This window comes from Schistosoma haematobium, chromosome ZW (assembly GCF_000699445.3).
Source record: "Schistosoma haematobium chromosome ZW, whole genome shotgun sequence".
Classification (NCBI taxonomy): Eukaryota; Metazoa; Platyhelminthes; class Trematoda; order Strigeidida; family Schistosomatidae; genus Schistosoma; species Schistosoma haematobium.
This window is the reverse complement of record NC_067195.1, coordinates 12941395-12956883: the sequence shown is the minus strand read 5'-3', so window position 1 is coordinate 12956883 and position 15489 is coordinate 12941395. Positions and strand designations below refer to the sequence as shown.

General features: G+C 33.3%; 1 protein-coding gene across 2 annotated transcripts in view; it reads right to left on the bottom strand.

Annotated features, from left to right (window-relative positions):
* MARCH6_1 (E3 ubiquitin-protein ligase march6) overlaps window positions 1–15489 on the bottom strand; it is a 46898-nt gene that overhangs the window by 16482 nt on the left and 14927 nt on the right. For both annotated transcript variants that reach the window (XM_051210436.1, XM_051210437.1), the window contains exons 4-9: window positions 14450–14558; window positions 11690–12247; window positions 9048–9106; window positions 8847–8956; window positions 6675–6789; window positions 4623–4826 (exon numbers count right to left, since the gene is read on the bottom strand). In XM_051210436.1, the coding sequence (XP_051070430.1) occupies window positions 4623–4826; window positions 6675–6789; window positions 8847–8956; window positions 9048–9106; window positions 11690–12247; window positions 14450–14558 (1155 nt within the window). The remainder of the gene's footprint in view (window positions 1–4622; window positions 4827–6674; window positions 6790–8846; window positions 8957–9047; window positions 9107–11689; window positions 12248–14449; window positions 14559–15489) is intronic.

Here is a 15489-nt window from a genome sequence, read left to right as displayed (position 1 = left end):
AAAAGGGAATGCTGATCGATAGATAATATGCAATAATATGAAGTGTAGACTAGTAGTGGCCGGTCACGAGACCGTATACTTGAATGCGAACCCGTGAATGATTTCAAGCTAAAGACAAGATTATTAACCAGAGAGCAGTTTTTCTAACTCATAAAACGACATGCTTAACTATAAAATATTGTCGTAAAATAAACGTGTTTTATGGGGTTGGAGGAAATTAATTTGTAAGTCACTAACTATTCAATCAATTAAGTTATGATTGTTATGCCTAATTCTTGGACAGTGGATTAAAATTATTTAATGTACCTTTCTCAGTGTGGATGTGAATTTTGGGATGCTTGTGATATTGTAACTATGCTACTTATTATTTAGTGTATTTCTTGTTTTTCATACACCACTATTCATCAAAGACAACTGTATGCTTGAGAGAATGAAGGTTACAACGATTTTCATGCCGAAAGCGACACTGTAACCCAAAAATGTCATCAGATTTAGTAAATCGTAAATCACATCTTTACAAATAATGCACCTTTTTTAGCGTTGTCCTTCTTTTGTAACAGACTGATTATGGCTACAGATTGGCGTGAATTTTTTTAACTTTCGCAATATATATATATATATATATATATATATATATATATATATATACCCTAATCTTTCATTGCTAAAAGGAGTGTTTCTTAGTCGTAAAGCAGCAAGTAGAGGGGCTGTTACACACTATACTATTTTCTTCTATGTGCAGTTGAAAATCTTACCGACACAATGAGAAGGGTAAAAGACATGGCATCTGTAATGACATTTGATAAGGATTATTAACCTCACTATGCTTTCTTCTCTAGTCTTTGATATCGACTGCAAACAAGGGTCGACGTTCAGATCAGACTTCGCAATTCATTAACGTAGGGGAGAGAAAGTAGGCGATCTGATATGGTGCCTTCAGATACACCCACTTTTAGAGGGTTTTCATTCAGATTGTGTCTTATACACCCTTACTTCTTGTCTCCAGTCACAGAGGAAATTTATCATCCATTCTCGTATGGTACCTGTTATTTCAAAGCTGCTTTGCTGAAATTTGTCAAAATCATCGCATTGACAGGCATCTACGAGGATCGCTTTGGTTAGACAATTTTCTCTACATAACCAGGGTGAGTAAATCTGGTTTGCAGCGACGCTTATACGCGACCGATGATAGATCGGTACACATTTTACAGAACCATCTATTATAGCTGTCACAATGCATATAATCTTCATCAGGAAAGAGACACAATGGTCGACTACATCGATAACTTTGTACGACCAGTTTAACCAGTATGATCGGTATACAACGAGAAAACGAGTCTTCTTGTACGCGCACAATAACTCAAGTAACAGAACCGCTACTACAGTACCTATGGGAATTTACCAAAACGGTTACTTCAATTAGTAGCAGTCGAAGTAACAACTCTATGAAAACAACGGAAAAATAGTAAATGCCAATGCACGTGTATCTGTAGAGATATGCATCAGAAAACATTCAACTACTCAAAGCTAAGGTGACAAACGTGCAAAAATGTATTTCAAAAAAACAAATATCGCTGAAGGCGTTCAACATGAGTTTGAATGTAAGCATCTGGTACGATAACCGCAAAAGAAGTCAAACATCTTAAAATGTGGAAACATTCACTCCCTTGATCAAAATTGCGCGGGTAACTGCAGTGGCAGATGGACTTTTTCACCTGGACAGAAACTGCCAAGATAGTGTAGTTGATGCCACTAAGTTGCGAAACACTCTACAAAAATACTCCCATAGCTTTGGACACATCCAGATGTGCTTTGATCAGAGTAACAATAACAATCTCCATTCGAACCAAAGTTAGAAAACATACACGGATATGAAGAAGTTTACCACAAAAACTGGATCTTCACTGGTAAGCCTACACCCAGGATTAACACGGGTCATCTGAACTACTATTATTCATATTACGGACGACCATACTGCATCCACAAGGTCGAGCGAATTCCCGTATAGTTGACATTAAATTAAGCTCTCGTGAAGATGTTAGTCATATTCCGATGAGTTCAAAAGCAGTGTATGAATAAACCCGATCATCCTTCCTATCCTAAAGTGTTTGTGTAGTGTATATTTGTGGTATTTGTGCGAAATAATGATTCTTTTGTACTTGATTGCCCGCTGATTTCGAATTCCAAACACAATACCACTGCTATGAATCCGGTGTTCATCTTGTTGTGCTGATGCGGTATGGCAACCTGGACCGATGCACATATGTGCCTGGTCGTACGTTGTAGCTGACTGACTGACATTCGTTTGTGCTCATCTAGTTTAACTTGCTGTAAATTGTACTAAATTGGGAATTCCTAGTTAGGTAATAATTCGAATACTTAAAATTATCATAATTTCTATTATCGCTAGTTCACTAAAATGTAGTAGACTTTCCCACTCCTTTGGATGCCCATTGATGTGTGGGTAAATATGTGACCCGTAAACGTGCCCCATTACTTATATGACAAGCTTAGAAATAGTAAGCTCTTACATAAGACAAAGAAAATCAAATACAAGAATTACTCAGAAAGAAAAAAATTCAAGATCTGAAAATTATTTTTCGTACGACTAACTGGGGATTATTTACAGATGACTGATTCATGTTATTACTTGTTATCTTAAATTCCGTCTTGATATATATTGTCCTACTCAAACTATTTGTGTAATTTTTGATCGACTTACATCTCCATAACTGAAACTATTATGGCGGGTAAAAGATAGAATGTACAACGAGAAAGACTTTATCGAATTTTGAGAGCTAGTTTAATAAACCTAGAGATGAAATGTCTGGATTCTGTATTTACTCAGAAACTCCTATCTTGTAAAAACTCAAGTATGAAGAAACTATTTAAAGAACTTACAGATGAGAGGCGCATTAGAAGCAATGACCAGCTGAATGTTTGTGACTCTAATAAGTCTTTTGTACGTCAATCATCTGATATCATGCTTATTATATACAAAGGTTTGAAGAATATTTATGTTCCGATTTTCCCCCTAAGTGATGTCCGCGAATTTCTCCAGCCACTTAACTCTCCAAATGTTTAGGAATTGATGAAATCCCAAACCTCTTTTTTAAGAACTGTGTTGATGTTCATGAATATATTTGACAAATCCTTATCAACCAATCTCATACAGAAAATGTGGAGCAAATAAAGACGATACCAATACCTAAGTATCTAGCGATAAGGATGTAAAATCTAGACCTATAGCAATAATTTCACTTTTTCTCAAAACTAATGCAAAAACTATTGTTACTCCCAATTGAACCTGCACCAAAAAAGCACATTGATTAGTATCAGTTTGCTTACAAATGTAAAACAAGCACCTTAGATGCTGTTTTTGTTCTGTATCATAATATAGTGTTCAGCTTGGAAAAGTGTAGAAGTATGCCCGATGTGCTTTTCTAGATTATACTTTTGCCTTCGATTCTATTCCAAAACAACTTCTACTTTAAATGTTAGTCAGAGTCAACATCGACAGCTGGATAATCAACTGGCCGTGTTCCAACCTCTCTGGAAGAGAACAGTAAACTGTATTCGGAGGAGAGTGTTCAAAGTCTCTACTGAACCATGAAGGTATGCCACAAGAAGCTGTTCTCTTCCCTCTTTTTTTGTGCATGATTTGCCATCTTCCACAAAAAACGCTTTTTTTAAACATGTGGACGATCTCATTGTATGTATGCCGATTTCTACCTGTTTACATACCCTTGAAATGCCTCTTATTGAACGATGGTCTGTTGCTAATGGCCTCACACTCAATCCTCCTAAATGTCACCGTTAACTTTAGACTGAAATATGAACAGCATCTAAACAAGCTGATGGAATCCCATAAAGCATGTACTACTTGTAGATAGATGTCTGAAATCTGGCAGATGTCATCCTATCATATACTAACCATCCAGTTCATTCATATCTTTCTCCTCGTATATCTTCTGGTAGAACGAAACATCAATATATTAGAATCCATGTACGCAAGCAAAGATATAAGAGCTCTGTGATACCTTATCTAGCAAATATATAGTGTGAGAAACAGGTCGTTAGAGCTGAGCTAATCAATAACTTGTATTCTTAAACATGTTTCCAATTAAAAAGTTGAATAGATTCAAATCTAAAAAAAATTCATTTAACCCCAGGTACTTCATTAACTAAATTTATGAATATATGTATGCAATTATCGTTTCCTGTTTTGTTTTGTAAAATAAGCTTGTTGAAATACTTTGTTCTGAGAATTCTAAATTGCACCAAAATATGATATGGGATAAAGCCATTAATATTGATAATCATAAAAGTAATAATATTAATAATGATAATAATAAAATATTTACAGTCTATTTAGATTCACTGCTTTAAGTATACAATTTATCATCACTGAAGAAGGGCTAAGCATAACTTAAAAACATATTTTTGCACAGAATGCAGTCAGTTTTTACATACTGAACTGTAAACGAAAGGAGCTTCTTTGGATTTAGAACCAATGGTTCATGTGTATGTACGTAAGTATGAAACGAAACCAGTAGCAAGTAAAACAAAGAAATAACAACAAATGTTATTTAACAATACGATACAATAAAATATTTGCTTACATCTTGAATAGGCTTATAATCAGGATCATTAAAATGATATATGAAGCGTAGAACACCAGGACGTAGTACACTTCGACCCAGTACAAGCAAAGACGCCATATAAAATATGTACAACATTCCAATTGCCCAATGAATAAAGGTAAAAGCAACTGGTGCATAATGAAATACACTAGCTCGTTGAGTTAACGTCGCATTGAAAAGAGACTATATGAATGAATACAAAAAAATGTGCTTAAATATTTATATTTTCAAAGTATGAGAAATACAACTAATCTAAGTATCTTCAACTTATCACTACAGTCGGAACAGCACGATGTGATGCATCCTATTCCTTAAATAACAACCGACACCTTAGTCAATCCAATTAATAGTCTTGTGTTTCTTAGGGAAAGCCTAGCATAATTGGCTGTTTTAAATAAAATCTCACGAAATTCGAGTTAGTTATAACCATCTAAACTTCATAAAGGGATAAAGGTTCAATGTTAACTCGCCTATTTTTGTCTGTTTGTAGATTCATAACTGAAAAGTAGCTGGAGACTAGTTGAGCTGTTCTTGGAAGAGCTGTACTTTTCCCTTCATTAACTTTATTTGTGGGTCGGTAGTTAGACAAAATATAGAAGAACGTCATACATAAGTGTATGTGAGAGTCACATACTAATCCGTCTTTTTCTACGCTAGTTCAACTATTAAAGTATTAAATTTAGTCAGTTCGATACTTTTAAACTATCCTACTAAGATTGTTGCCTTTTCGATTACTTTTATTCTTTAAGCAAATTAAAATTTATGATCATTGAGTAGATATTGCTTTCACTTCCTATAGCATTTAGAGTCCATCAAGAAAGTTTCCAACATAAAAAATCCTGAAAAAGCTGTCGAAATTGACTAGTCTTCTATGCTCTCCGAAAGTTACTGACGGTTGTTGCCTAAAATTTCATTAAACACTATATTAATGTTCTATAGATCATATATTTGTTTTGTTTCAATCATAGTTTACACTGATCTTCAATATTTACTCTAAAATTAGGCAGAAAGTAATAAGGGGATTGATCAACTGCAACCCTAAACACTAATAAGAAGATTCAAACAACCAATAAAAAAGTATTAAATTTTACGCCATTACACAAACCAGTGTCTATATGAACTCAGTAGACTAAGTGAATAATGCGATGGAGTTTGAAGCGAACAGTACCAGGTTCGAGTCCCGGAGCGAACATCGACTCTGGGATACAGGCACATCCAGCTGACGAGTCCCAAAGAGGGGCGAAACGCGCGTCCTGGATCCCACTGTCAGCCACCATGCATTTCTACTCATAAGGTATTGTAATGGTTTATATATTGCTGATTTTTTTAAACCAAATGAGATAATGGCCCTAATTTAAATTAATGCAGCAGCCTTAGTGGATTTTTTGTGCACCAGTGACTCAGTGGCTGAGGCATTCAACTTGTAACTACTAGGTCAAGGGTTCGGTTTCCAATCCACTTGATTCAGTTTGGGCATTTGAATAGTACCGCTAACCACTCACGAGAAAATTGCGACTCAAAGCCAAGTACAAGAATCCGTACTAGGTGAATAGACTACATCAATCGATTTAGTGAACTTCGGTTTTTTGAATATAACATTTTGAATATAACGTTTATATAAATAGAGTCTAAACGTTACAAATGATTGATAAGATGATAAAAAAATTGACGGTGCATCAAAATAACAAAACAACCTACTGAGATTTTACACTAAGAAAGTGTGTCAAAGTATTCTGCAAATATCGCGATAATCATTCGAATTTAAAACGATATTTCAAAATCACACGTAAAAAACTTAAGTACAAAAAACAATAACTGAAAAAAACCCATTTCCGATAACATGGATCTTTATGCTCAATATGCAAAATCAGTAGTTATAATTTAAATGCTATGTGTTCTTTATTCGTTGAACACCATATTACACTAAATTTGCTTAAAGGCTACGACAAAATTCAACCATAGCATTTACTGGTAAAAAATAATAAGTGAAATAATTTGTCGATGGATAGACAACAAGTAAGGTATACTTACCAAAGCACAAGCATCTATCCAAAGTCCAGACAAAATGGGGAAAATACCCAATTCCATTAAAGAAACCAAAGCAACTTTGATGTATATATAACCAAGACCAGTCCAATAACAAGCTCTGTGCGAACGATAATTTGTAAAAGTATTGATAATAAGTAACTTTTAAGCATATAATAGTAACTATGAGAACAGTGTTGATTATTATTTAGAACTAAGCAAATTAAATTGAGTACAGATAATGTAAGATAGTAAAGAAGGGATTTAAGCAATTAAATGCTGAGATATGAAATTAAATCTCAGTTACCAAATAAAACTTAAAGGTTTTTTTTTAAATAGTTCCGTTTCCGAAATAAGAGACAGTGAACACCAGCAGATATCAAATGTTGTTGTCATTTCGAACGAAAGAAGATTATCATCTACATGCTTTGATTCACGATTAAATAATTTTTTTTATTTATGGGGTCCAATTAATTAGTGATTGGATGGATAGAATTTAAATGACAAGCTTTACAAATGATTACATGACGTTGATGCATTCATTCTTTCCACAATCTAAAATCCTAAGTTTCGAATATTATTTCACATATTGTATTGTACAAATAACTTTCTTTTACTCAAACTACACATTCTCTATTCCTAACTTTTCCTTTATTACCGCTGATACTACTTACTTCTACCATCATGGTATTACATTTATTTTGACGTGTTGAAGTTGTATGACTATTCAAGACGATGTACATTTGTTTCAAGTTATACATTGTTTATGATTAACTAATTAACTGACAAAGATTAATCATTTTTATAAGGTTACTTTATAAGTTTTTGATTTTTGAGGTAACTAATAATTGAACTTGGAAAATATGTTAATTTCGTTTGAAAATTTAGCCTTTGTATGTTAGGGCTCTTAGATTTTCCTATTTGTAAGTGTTACATTTACAAGTGCACACATGACTTTGCTTTATGTTAGTAAAGTTAGTCATCTGCGAGTATTTAACAAGATTCAGCTAGTCTTTAAATCGAATATGTAATGAAAACCGATACTATGCATTTAAAGCTAGGGCGAAAAATGAATTGATTAACACACCACGTGAACTTATCTCATTTGTTTGGACTTGATACATACAAATGTATCAAAAGATTAGTGACGGATTTTAAGAAAATAAATGGTATTAATCCTACATGTGACCAAATCAACATCCAAATTGGCTTCGTAGAATTATTTTAAGTTCTAATGTCAGCACCCTCTCTGACTTGACAAGTTAGTGAAGATTTACATCCACAAATTAATGACAAATTAAATTAAATTAGGACTCAGCATTCTAATCTGAATCAACGTCATCATGTTATTTTTAATAAGATGTTAGATACCGGATCACATAACCGAAAAAAAGTATCATCATACACACTATCAGTGATAGGAAAATAGATGGAATCAAAAATTGATTTTAAAACAACTTATAACAGCATTTTGATGATTACACGAAAATGTTAATGATGACAAATTTTTGATTAAATTTTAAATTTCACTTAAGATATTGAATTCTATTGTGGATTAAGTTGGATAAATTCATCCTGAGTAAGATGATAACATCTAAATATTGCAGGAAATAAGATTAACAAAGATTGTTAGATGTGTTTGAATAGCTTATCTTATTAAGTAATTCGAATGACATTTTGGCTACATGCCTACGCCATCATTTGTTATTAGTAGTAGCTCCTACAACTAGTCCGTCGTAAAGAACCCACCTTAAACAGAGCGAAGGGATTCAATCACTCCTTTTAATGGTTCTAGTCCGACAGTGTGGTGAGGGATGGGTGAAGAATTTGAAAATTCCCATGCAAATTTGCTGTTGATAAGTTTTCTGTTGCAAAGTAAGAACTAGTGGCATGGATTCGTTATCTGGAGAAAGACTTCAATCTTGAGTAGGGGGGTGATATTATCTTATAGTAAGACGAAAAAAATAATATGCAAGTAACACTTAAATAGTTGGCAATTGGTGTCTATAGGTATGACATGTATTTCGAACCTTATAAACGTAAAGTACTTCTGTATAAGACAGGAGTTTTTTAAGAAAATAAAAAACAATTCAATACAAGTTAATTAATAAAGGCAAATATATATATATATATATATATATATATATATATATATATATATAAAAAAATTTATCTTACCGAGGCATATTGAGAATAGCGAATACTTCATGCATAAGAATCAAAGCAAAAGCGAAAATAATGTAACCAATTAAACTTGTACTAAACCCTTCCATGTGAGTTGCATTAATCTACATATAAATTAAAATATTTGTTGATAATTGACAATAATAAGTTGTGATTGGCTTTAACAACAAAACAGGGAAAAAACTATTCACTTACAAAACGCTCCAAATTGAATCCCAACACAGTAAACTGACCCATATGATATGGACAAAAGGCTATAAATTAAATAGATAAATGATGCAGTTAGTGAAAAATAAAAGAGGAAATCAAGCGTACACATATGACGATATTAAAGAACCGGTAAAAAATCAAGTTACACGATGGTCATGATAAAAAACAATCATGAATTTAGTATATGTGAATCAGTGACATGAAAAATATACAAAGCTTGGCTAATAAATGTCATTAAAACTTAAGCAAAAATTATCATCAATGAAGGAATATGATACGTGTCTGTGGTCTTGTAACGCTTAGTTTTTCAATGCTCAATATGTGTGCGGTATTAAACATTTTCCATTCGTTTAGTGGGTGAGTGCTTCATGCAAAAGCATATTTTTCCCTGGGGATTTCATTTCAAGTTCTAACTTTCATTTTATTTGCTTTTTTCATCCGGCAAATTTGGATGATACAATCGCTTGTTTGTAGAAAACATGCAGATAGCTTTAGGTAGTTAAAATGAAATCCTGAATGGAAATTATGCTCTTATGTGCAGCACTAGATATAACACTTTTGTTGAACATTAAAAAAGGATGGTTATCCTCAAACATTAATGACCAGAAATGCAGTTGGTAAAGCTGGAATTGTGTAGATCAAATTCAAAAGTATGCAGAAAGTGGTGTTACAGCTTGTAATGCCCCGATAAGCACAATGAATGGTAACTTTTGAGATCCATTTATGGACCAATACTATGCGTATATTTTTATCGTATAATTGTTAAATAACTAAACTATACATATTCATGTCCCTTTTATTATGAGCTTTATTTTGAACTATGAACTATTATTATACGATTTACCATTCTTGAATTATGCCCTGTCTATTAATTACTACCTCCCACATTCACAGCCACATTTGACCAAAACTTCTACAAATGTTGTTTTCTATTTTATGGTACGATGTGGTCTGTCTGATTGGTATATAAACCCCGTATGCTTGAAATAAGTGATTCATATTTCAGAGGCTGAGATTGGTGTTCTCGACTTCACTGGCTGGGTTAGGCAGGAATCAGGATCGATAGGTACTCTAGACTGCTCGTATGTGTTTTATGCCTCACTGGTTCGATCGATAAGTCACTGCTCTCTAATAGGCGGTATCATTACGCTATACATTAACAGGGCACACAGGCCACAAGTTATAACACAGTCACAATTACATTTTATTTGATGAAGTGGGACATACAACAGACCCTTCATTTTCATTGAGAACAAGTAACCTAGTTTCGAACACAAACTGACTACTTTACCTACATTAGACATCTCATCAGGGTTAGAATACTGACGCATAGGTTGCATTAATGACCTCAGCAGTAATAATCATAGTACAAAATGTTTCATTTTAATACGAAAGCAGATAAACGAGCAGAAACAAATAATTGTTTAAATTTGAACTGTTTCAATCTTAAAATTTCCTTCCATTAGTAATAGCGAATTATTCATTGGGTCATATGGCTCATAATCCTTCACGATGGCACAGAATTCGCTCTTTGTCTTCTTTTATAACATGGGTTTCAAAATTTCATACATTTTATTCCGCGAACTCATTTTGCATTATATTGTCCGTGCCGAATGTTTTCTACTACTACCGATATTGTTACCACTTCTACTACATTGAAATTTGTCATGATGATTACATCTCGCTGTCCTGATTATCTGGCAACTTGAATTGAGTAATTATTAACTTTCTCGAAGTTAGAGTGTTATCAACTCCGACACTTCATCTAATCACTTATTTATCTGCTAATATATAAGTGCTGAAAAATAAATTCTTTCAGTATATTTCATATTCAGCTCTTATTTACCACTGTTGCTCAGTACAGTTAGCCTAAGCACAATGTAAGGATTTAGGTGGAGTTTCGTTCACTGAGCTGGATGGTTTAGTCGTGGAGCTTTCATTATTCTTCTGAACAACATCAGTAAAAACTTCAGGTAAAAGTGAAGTGTTCAAATTTCTCCACATATGACTCACCGCTTGTCCTGTAAACCTCGGTCTTGATTTGTTATTGTTGACCAATCAAGAACGAGGTACACAGGACAGGCTATGGGTCATATATGGAGAAATTTGAACACTTCACTTCTACTTGAAGTTTGCGCTGTTGTTCAGAGGAACAATGAAAGCTCCACAACCAAATCATCCAGCGCAGCGAACAAAAATTCACCTAAATCATCCACCTGAGCTACAAATTACTATCTCATTAATGAGATCAACTTAAGGGCTATATTAGTGCCACAACATTATGTGAACTATTTAGTTGTTGTTATCATGTATTTGATTAGATATTCGTAGTAGTTACTTTATAACATGTATATACAGGACATATAGTTGAATTTCATTTTCCATTACAAATCAAGTTTTATTTGACATGCTTTGTGTAGTTACAGTGTATAAACCCAATAAACGCATTTAACACCATTCTTTCTGTATAGCTTTACTGTAAACATCAAAAATTGCTTGACATTAGATCCCAATCAACGAAAATCTAATTGATATACTACTAGTAGGTAAAATATTAGCGGTGCAAATACAAATCACGTTGACTACAAACACCCTAAATTATACTTTTACTACACCACGAAACTTACCAAATATGACAATAAACAAAGTATTTAAAGCAATAAGCCACAAAACGTGTTCCAGAAAATTTAAAGATCCATCTAGACCCAATAAATGTTTCCAATTCATAGCTTCTGGTGCACCATCTGCATCTGCTGGATCGTTATTGGCTCTACCATCTTCGTCAGGAATATCCCCCTCCAAATTAACTCCTGTATTTTCCATATACCAAGCCAATTGTTGTGGATTAGATGATGATCCACGATTTACAGTATCTACCGATTCATGTGAAGGCTCTAACGGTTCTGAGATACCACTGTTAATCACCGGTTGTTGTTGATTTAGAGAGGAACACGTGATATGTTCAGAATTCACTAATTCTTGTTGAACAGTCTGATGATGCTGTTCATCATTGTTAAATATTTCAGGTTCAATAGGATCTTCGTTGCCTTCACCGAAAACTGCAGCACCTAAACCACCACCATTTGCAACACCAAAAATATTGAAAATATCCGGAAATAGAGGTCGCCTACCATTGACCCCAGCGGCAGGACGAGGAGGATGGGGAGGATCAGCACCACGAGCTTCTGGAATTCACAAATAAATTCGTGATCGAAACACAGAAGAAATTTACATTTAAATTTTTGACAAAATACCTAGACAAATATTGAATGTCTAAAATTTTTTTCAAAACGAATCTCTACATAGTTTTATAATTCTAAATTTTCAGTGGTTGTTCAGCTTGGATTATCTGATATACGTTTGAAATGTAACTTCACATAAAACTTGTCTACTGAAGATAAAATACTAGCTAATAAAAAAGTTGTATGCTTGAACTGAATGAAGACTAGGTTAGAGTAAAGCAATTTATACTATTAAGCAAAATTACGTACTTCGTAAAATATGAAAACGACATTGAATACATCATTTGGACATTTTCCTTGAATTGTCACTTATAAGTTCCATAGTTCTTTCACTACTGTCGCTACTCGAACTGAGCCTGCTTTTCCTTCATTTCTCTTTATTTTCCTCTTCTGTCTACAAGAATTTTACTCCCAATTCCTGATATATACTACTTACAGCAGTCCGTACAAGTAGTACATACCATATAGTGGTTTATTTCTTATTATAAGGCTGTTATGTTATGAAGAATTCTTGTATATATGCTTGTATATAATAAAAAAATTGCAAAGTTACTGACCAGTTTTAATTATGGAAAATCCAGTGACGCTAAAATTTCTTTCATTTAGATAGTTAGTTTACTAATGTACAGGTCAGTCAGTCACAACGTAGAACTTCGTACGTATGTAGGTCGGTTCAAGTTGCTAAAATCCATTAGTGGGTTGAGGTTGTTTGCACTAATAAGCCTCAATTTACTTTTTTTAAAACATAATGTACTCTTTAGTAACATTTTGTGTTAAGAGTAAAAACGAGTTAGACGTAAAATAACTATACTATAGGCTTTTTAAAATTAACTTGGATAAATCATTTGGTTGTGAATAAAAAAAACTTAAAGAGAGCTGCTGATGAGAACCTAACAAAATAAAATGAGTTCATATTATTCTGCACCAATCTTTGTTCTTGCTCTCTTTAAAATAATAAAGGGAACTATGTGGATGGAAAAAAACTTAACAAACTTTCTAGAGAATATATTTTTCTTAAATGACTTTGATTGTCGGATCAAAGTAATATAACGCTAATTAGTTCTTATCTAAAATATACTGCGACTAAAGCACTTCACCTTAGTAAATATTTATCTTTAGTGCAGTAATTCAGTCAGTCATAGTCAACTTGAAGCCTGGCACAAATAAGCGTTAGCTCGTGTTGCCAGAATACATTCACACAACGAGGTGAAAAGAACAAGATGAATAGTAAGAGATTTAAATAATCTGATAGCAATGACAATGAGAAAGACTGAAAATTGAGAATATGGTCTTAAAAGACAGAATGAAAAGGTATGTATGTAGGGAAACTCGGATTTAAAATAAAGAGGAAGATAAACAGTGAATGCATCTGTACCACTGAAACTGACTCTAAAACATACCGTCCGTTTGTTTCTACTGATGATAGTTCTAATGACGACTTCAACCAGGTAGTTTGAATCGACAAAAATGACTTAGACAAATAGTCAGTGACTTCATGGACTGATGCCAATTCCTGATTTAGGCACCCCTAATTTTCTTTTAACCCACTCCTACGCCAGCTAAAAAGTTGCATCAAATTAGGCGATATTTAGGCATACGATGAAGATTCACAACTATATCAACCGATTTGGAATCTTTGCTTACTAACCTGTCTAAATTCAGCTTTGTCCATTCATGCGTTCCACATTTTAAACGTAGATATGAGATGATATCCATATTTATTGTCCTTTATGTTTTCCACATCATACAGCTAATTATGGATTATAGTAATCCCTTCGGTTTGTAACGAAGTGATTTTCAAAACTGATTATTTACCTTAACTCTCTCTTTCACTTCCAAACCACTTTGAATTCACAACGCATAAAATTAAGTGGTGAATGATCTTTTACGTTGCCGAATGGTACAAAATTTTTACGTATTTTGAAAATACTGAATTGTTAAAGCACTTCGATGAGTATACACAAACATTATAATAGTGCTAGACATGTTTGTAGAAAACCACGGTAGTGTAACAGTGCAATATTCCTATATTCTGATTTAATAAAATAAATCCATCCTTAACCATTTTGAGAAGAATAATACTGTATACAGAGATAAATTAAACTGAATTCCATCTAAACGATACAAAATACAAAATGAAAATACCTGCATGAGCATCACGTTCCAACCATGCTGGTGTTCCTTGGAGAAGTTGTTCTCGCAATGAAACATAACCCAAAAATGCGGCCAATGCAAAGATTACAATAATGAAACCCTAAGATGAATAAATTAAGTAAGATATTATACCACTGGAATTTATTGAATATATATATATATATATATATTCTCAAATCTATTTATTTACGTATAGCAGAAATAAATGCAGAGGAAACTTAATAGTATAAAAGAAATATTTCAGAAAATTCACCACGTAAAACAAAAATGAGAATATTTCGAAGGACATAGAAAAGAAAGAATGATATGAATAGATCAATAGAAAAAGACAAGTTTGCATCCGGCAATACTGTGACATATAATGTTAGTTAAGATTGACTTTGTTCAATTAAAAATTGTGTGGAGACAGAGAGTAAGGAAATGAGAGTGGATGTTCAACTCTTTAACCTTGTCGATAGATGTTTAAAGCTGGTATAGGTATAGGGGTTTAGAATGCTAACTGCAAACCAAAAATGTACATAGACCCTGCCCTGGGGAAAAGAATGGTGTATGAACGCAGTTCATTGACTGGCCATCATGGAGATATATCCTTATGTGAATTAAATAAAATAATTAGAAATGATTTCCACTTGTTTCTCTTTGGATAGTATTACAGTCCTCAATCAGTAAATGATAATCACTAGCATAAAAACGAATACCATTCACACACTTAAAATGCTAAACCTTGGAAATTACAAAAACTAAGATTATCTTATCATATTTTATGTTGCTTTCAGTCTCTTTTCCGTCTCATTTCTATACGACTCATGTCTTCTCTTAAATTAATATCGATACTTAACGAACTCAACAACTCGTCTAGGTTGAAAATCCCGGTGCCTAAACGGTTTTAAACCAAAGAATGGTTGATTTATGAAAACTTGTATCAATTTTGACGAGTGATACAGTTATTCTAAAACTTAATGTCTTCTATGTCTTCACATTCACGCTGATTAGACAAGGGATACCTGGCTATAAATTTCGAAAGTCATGTA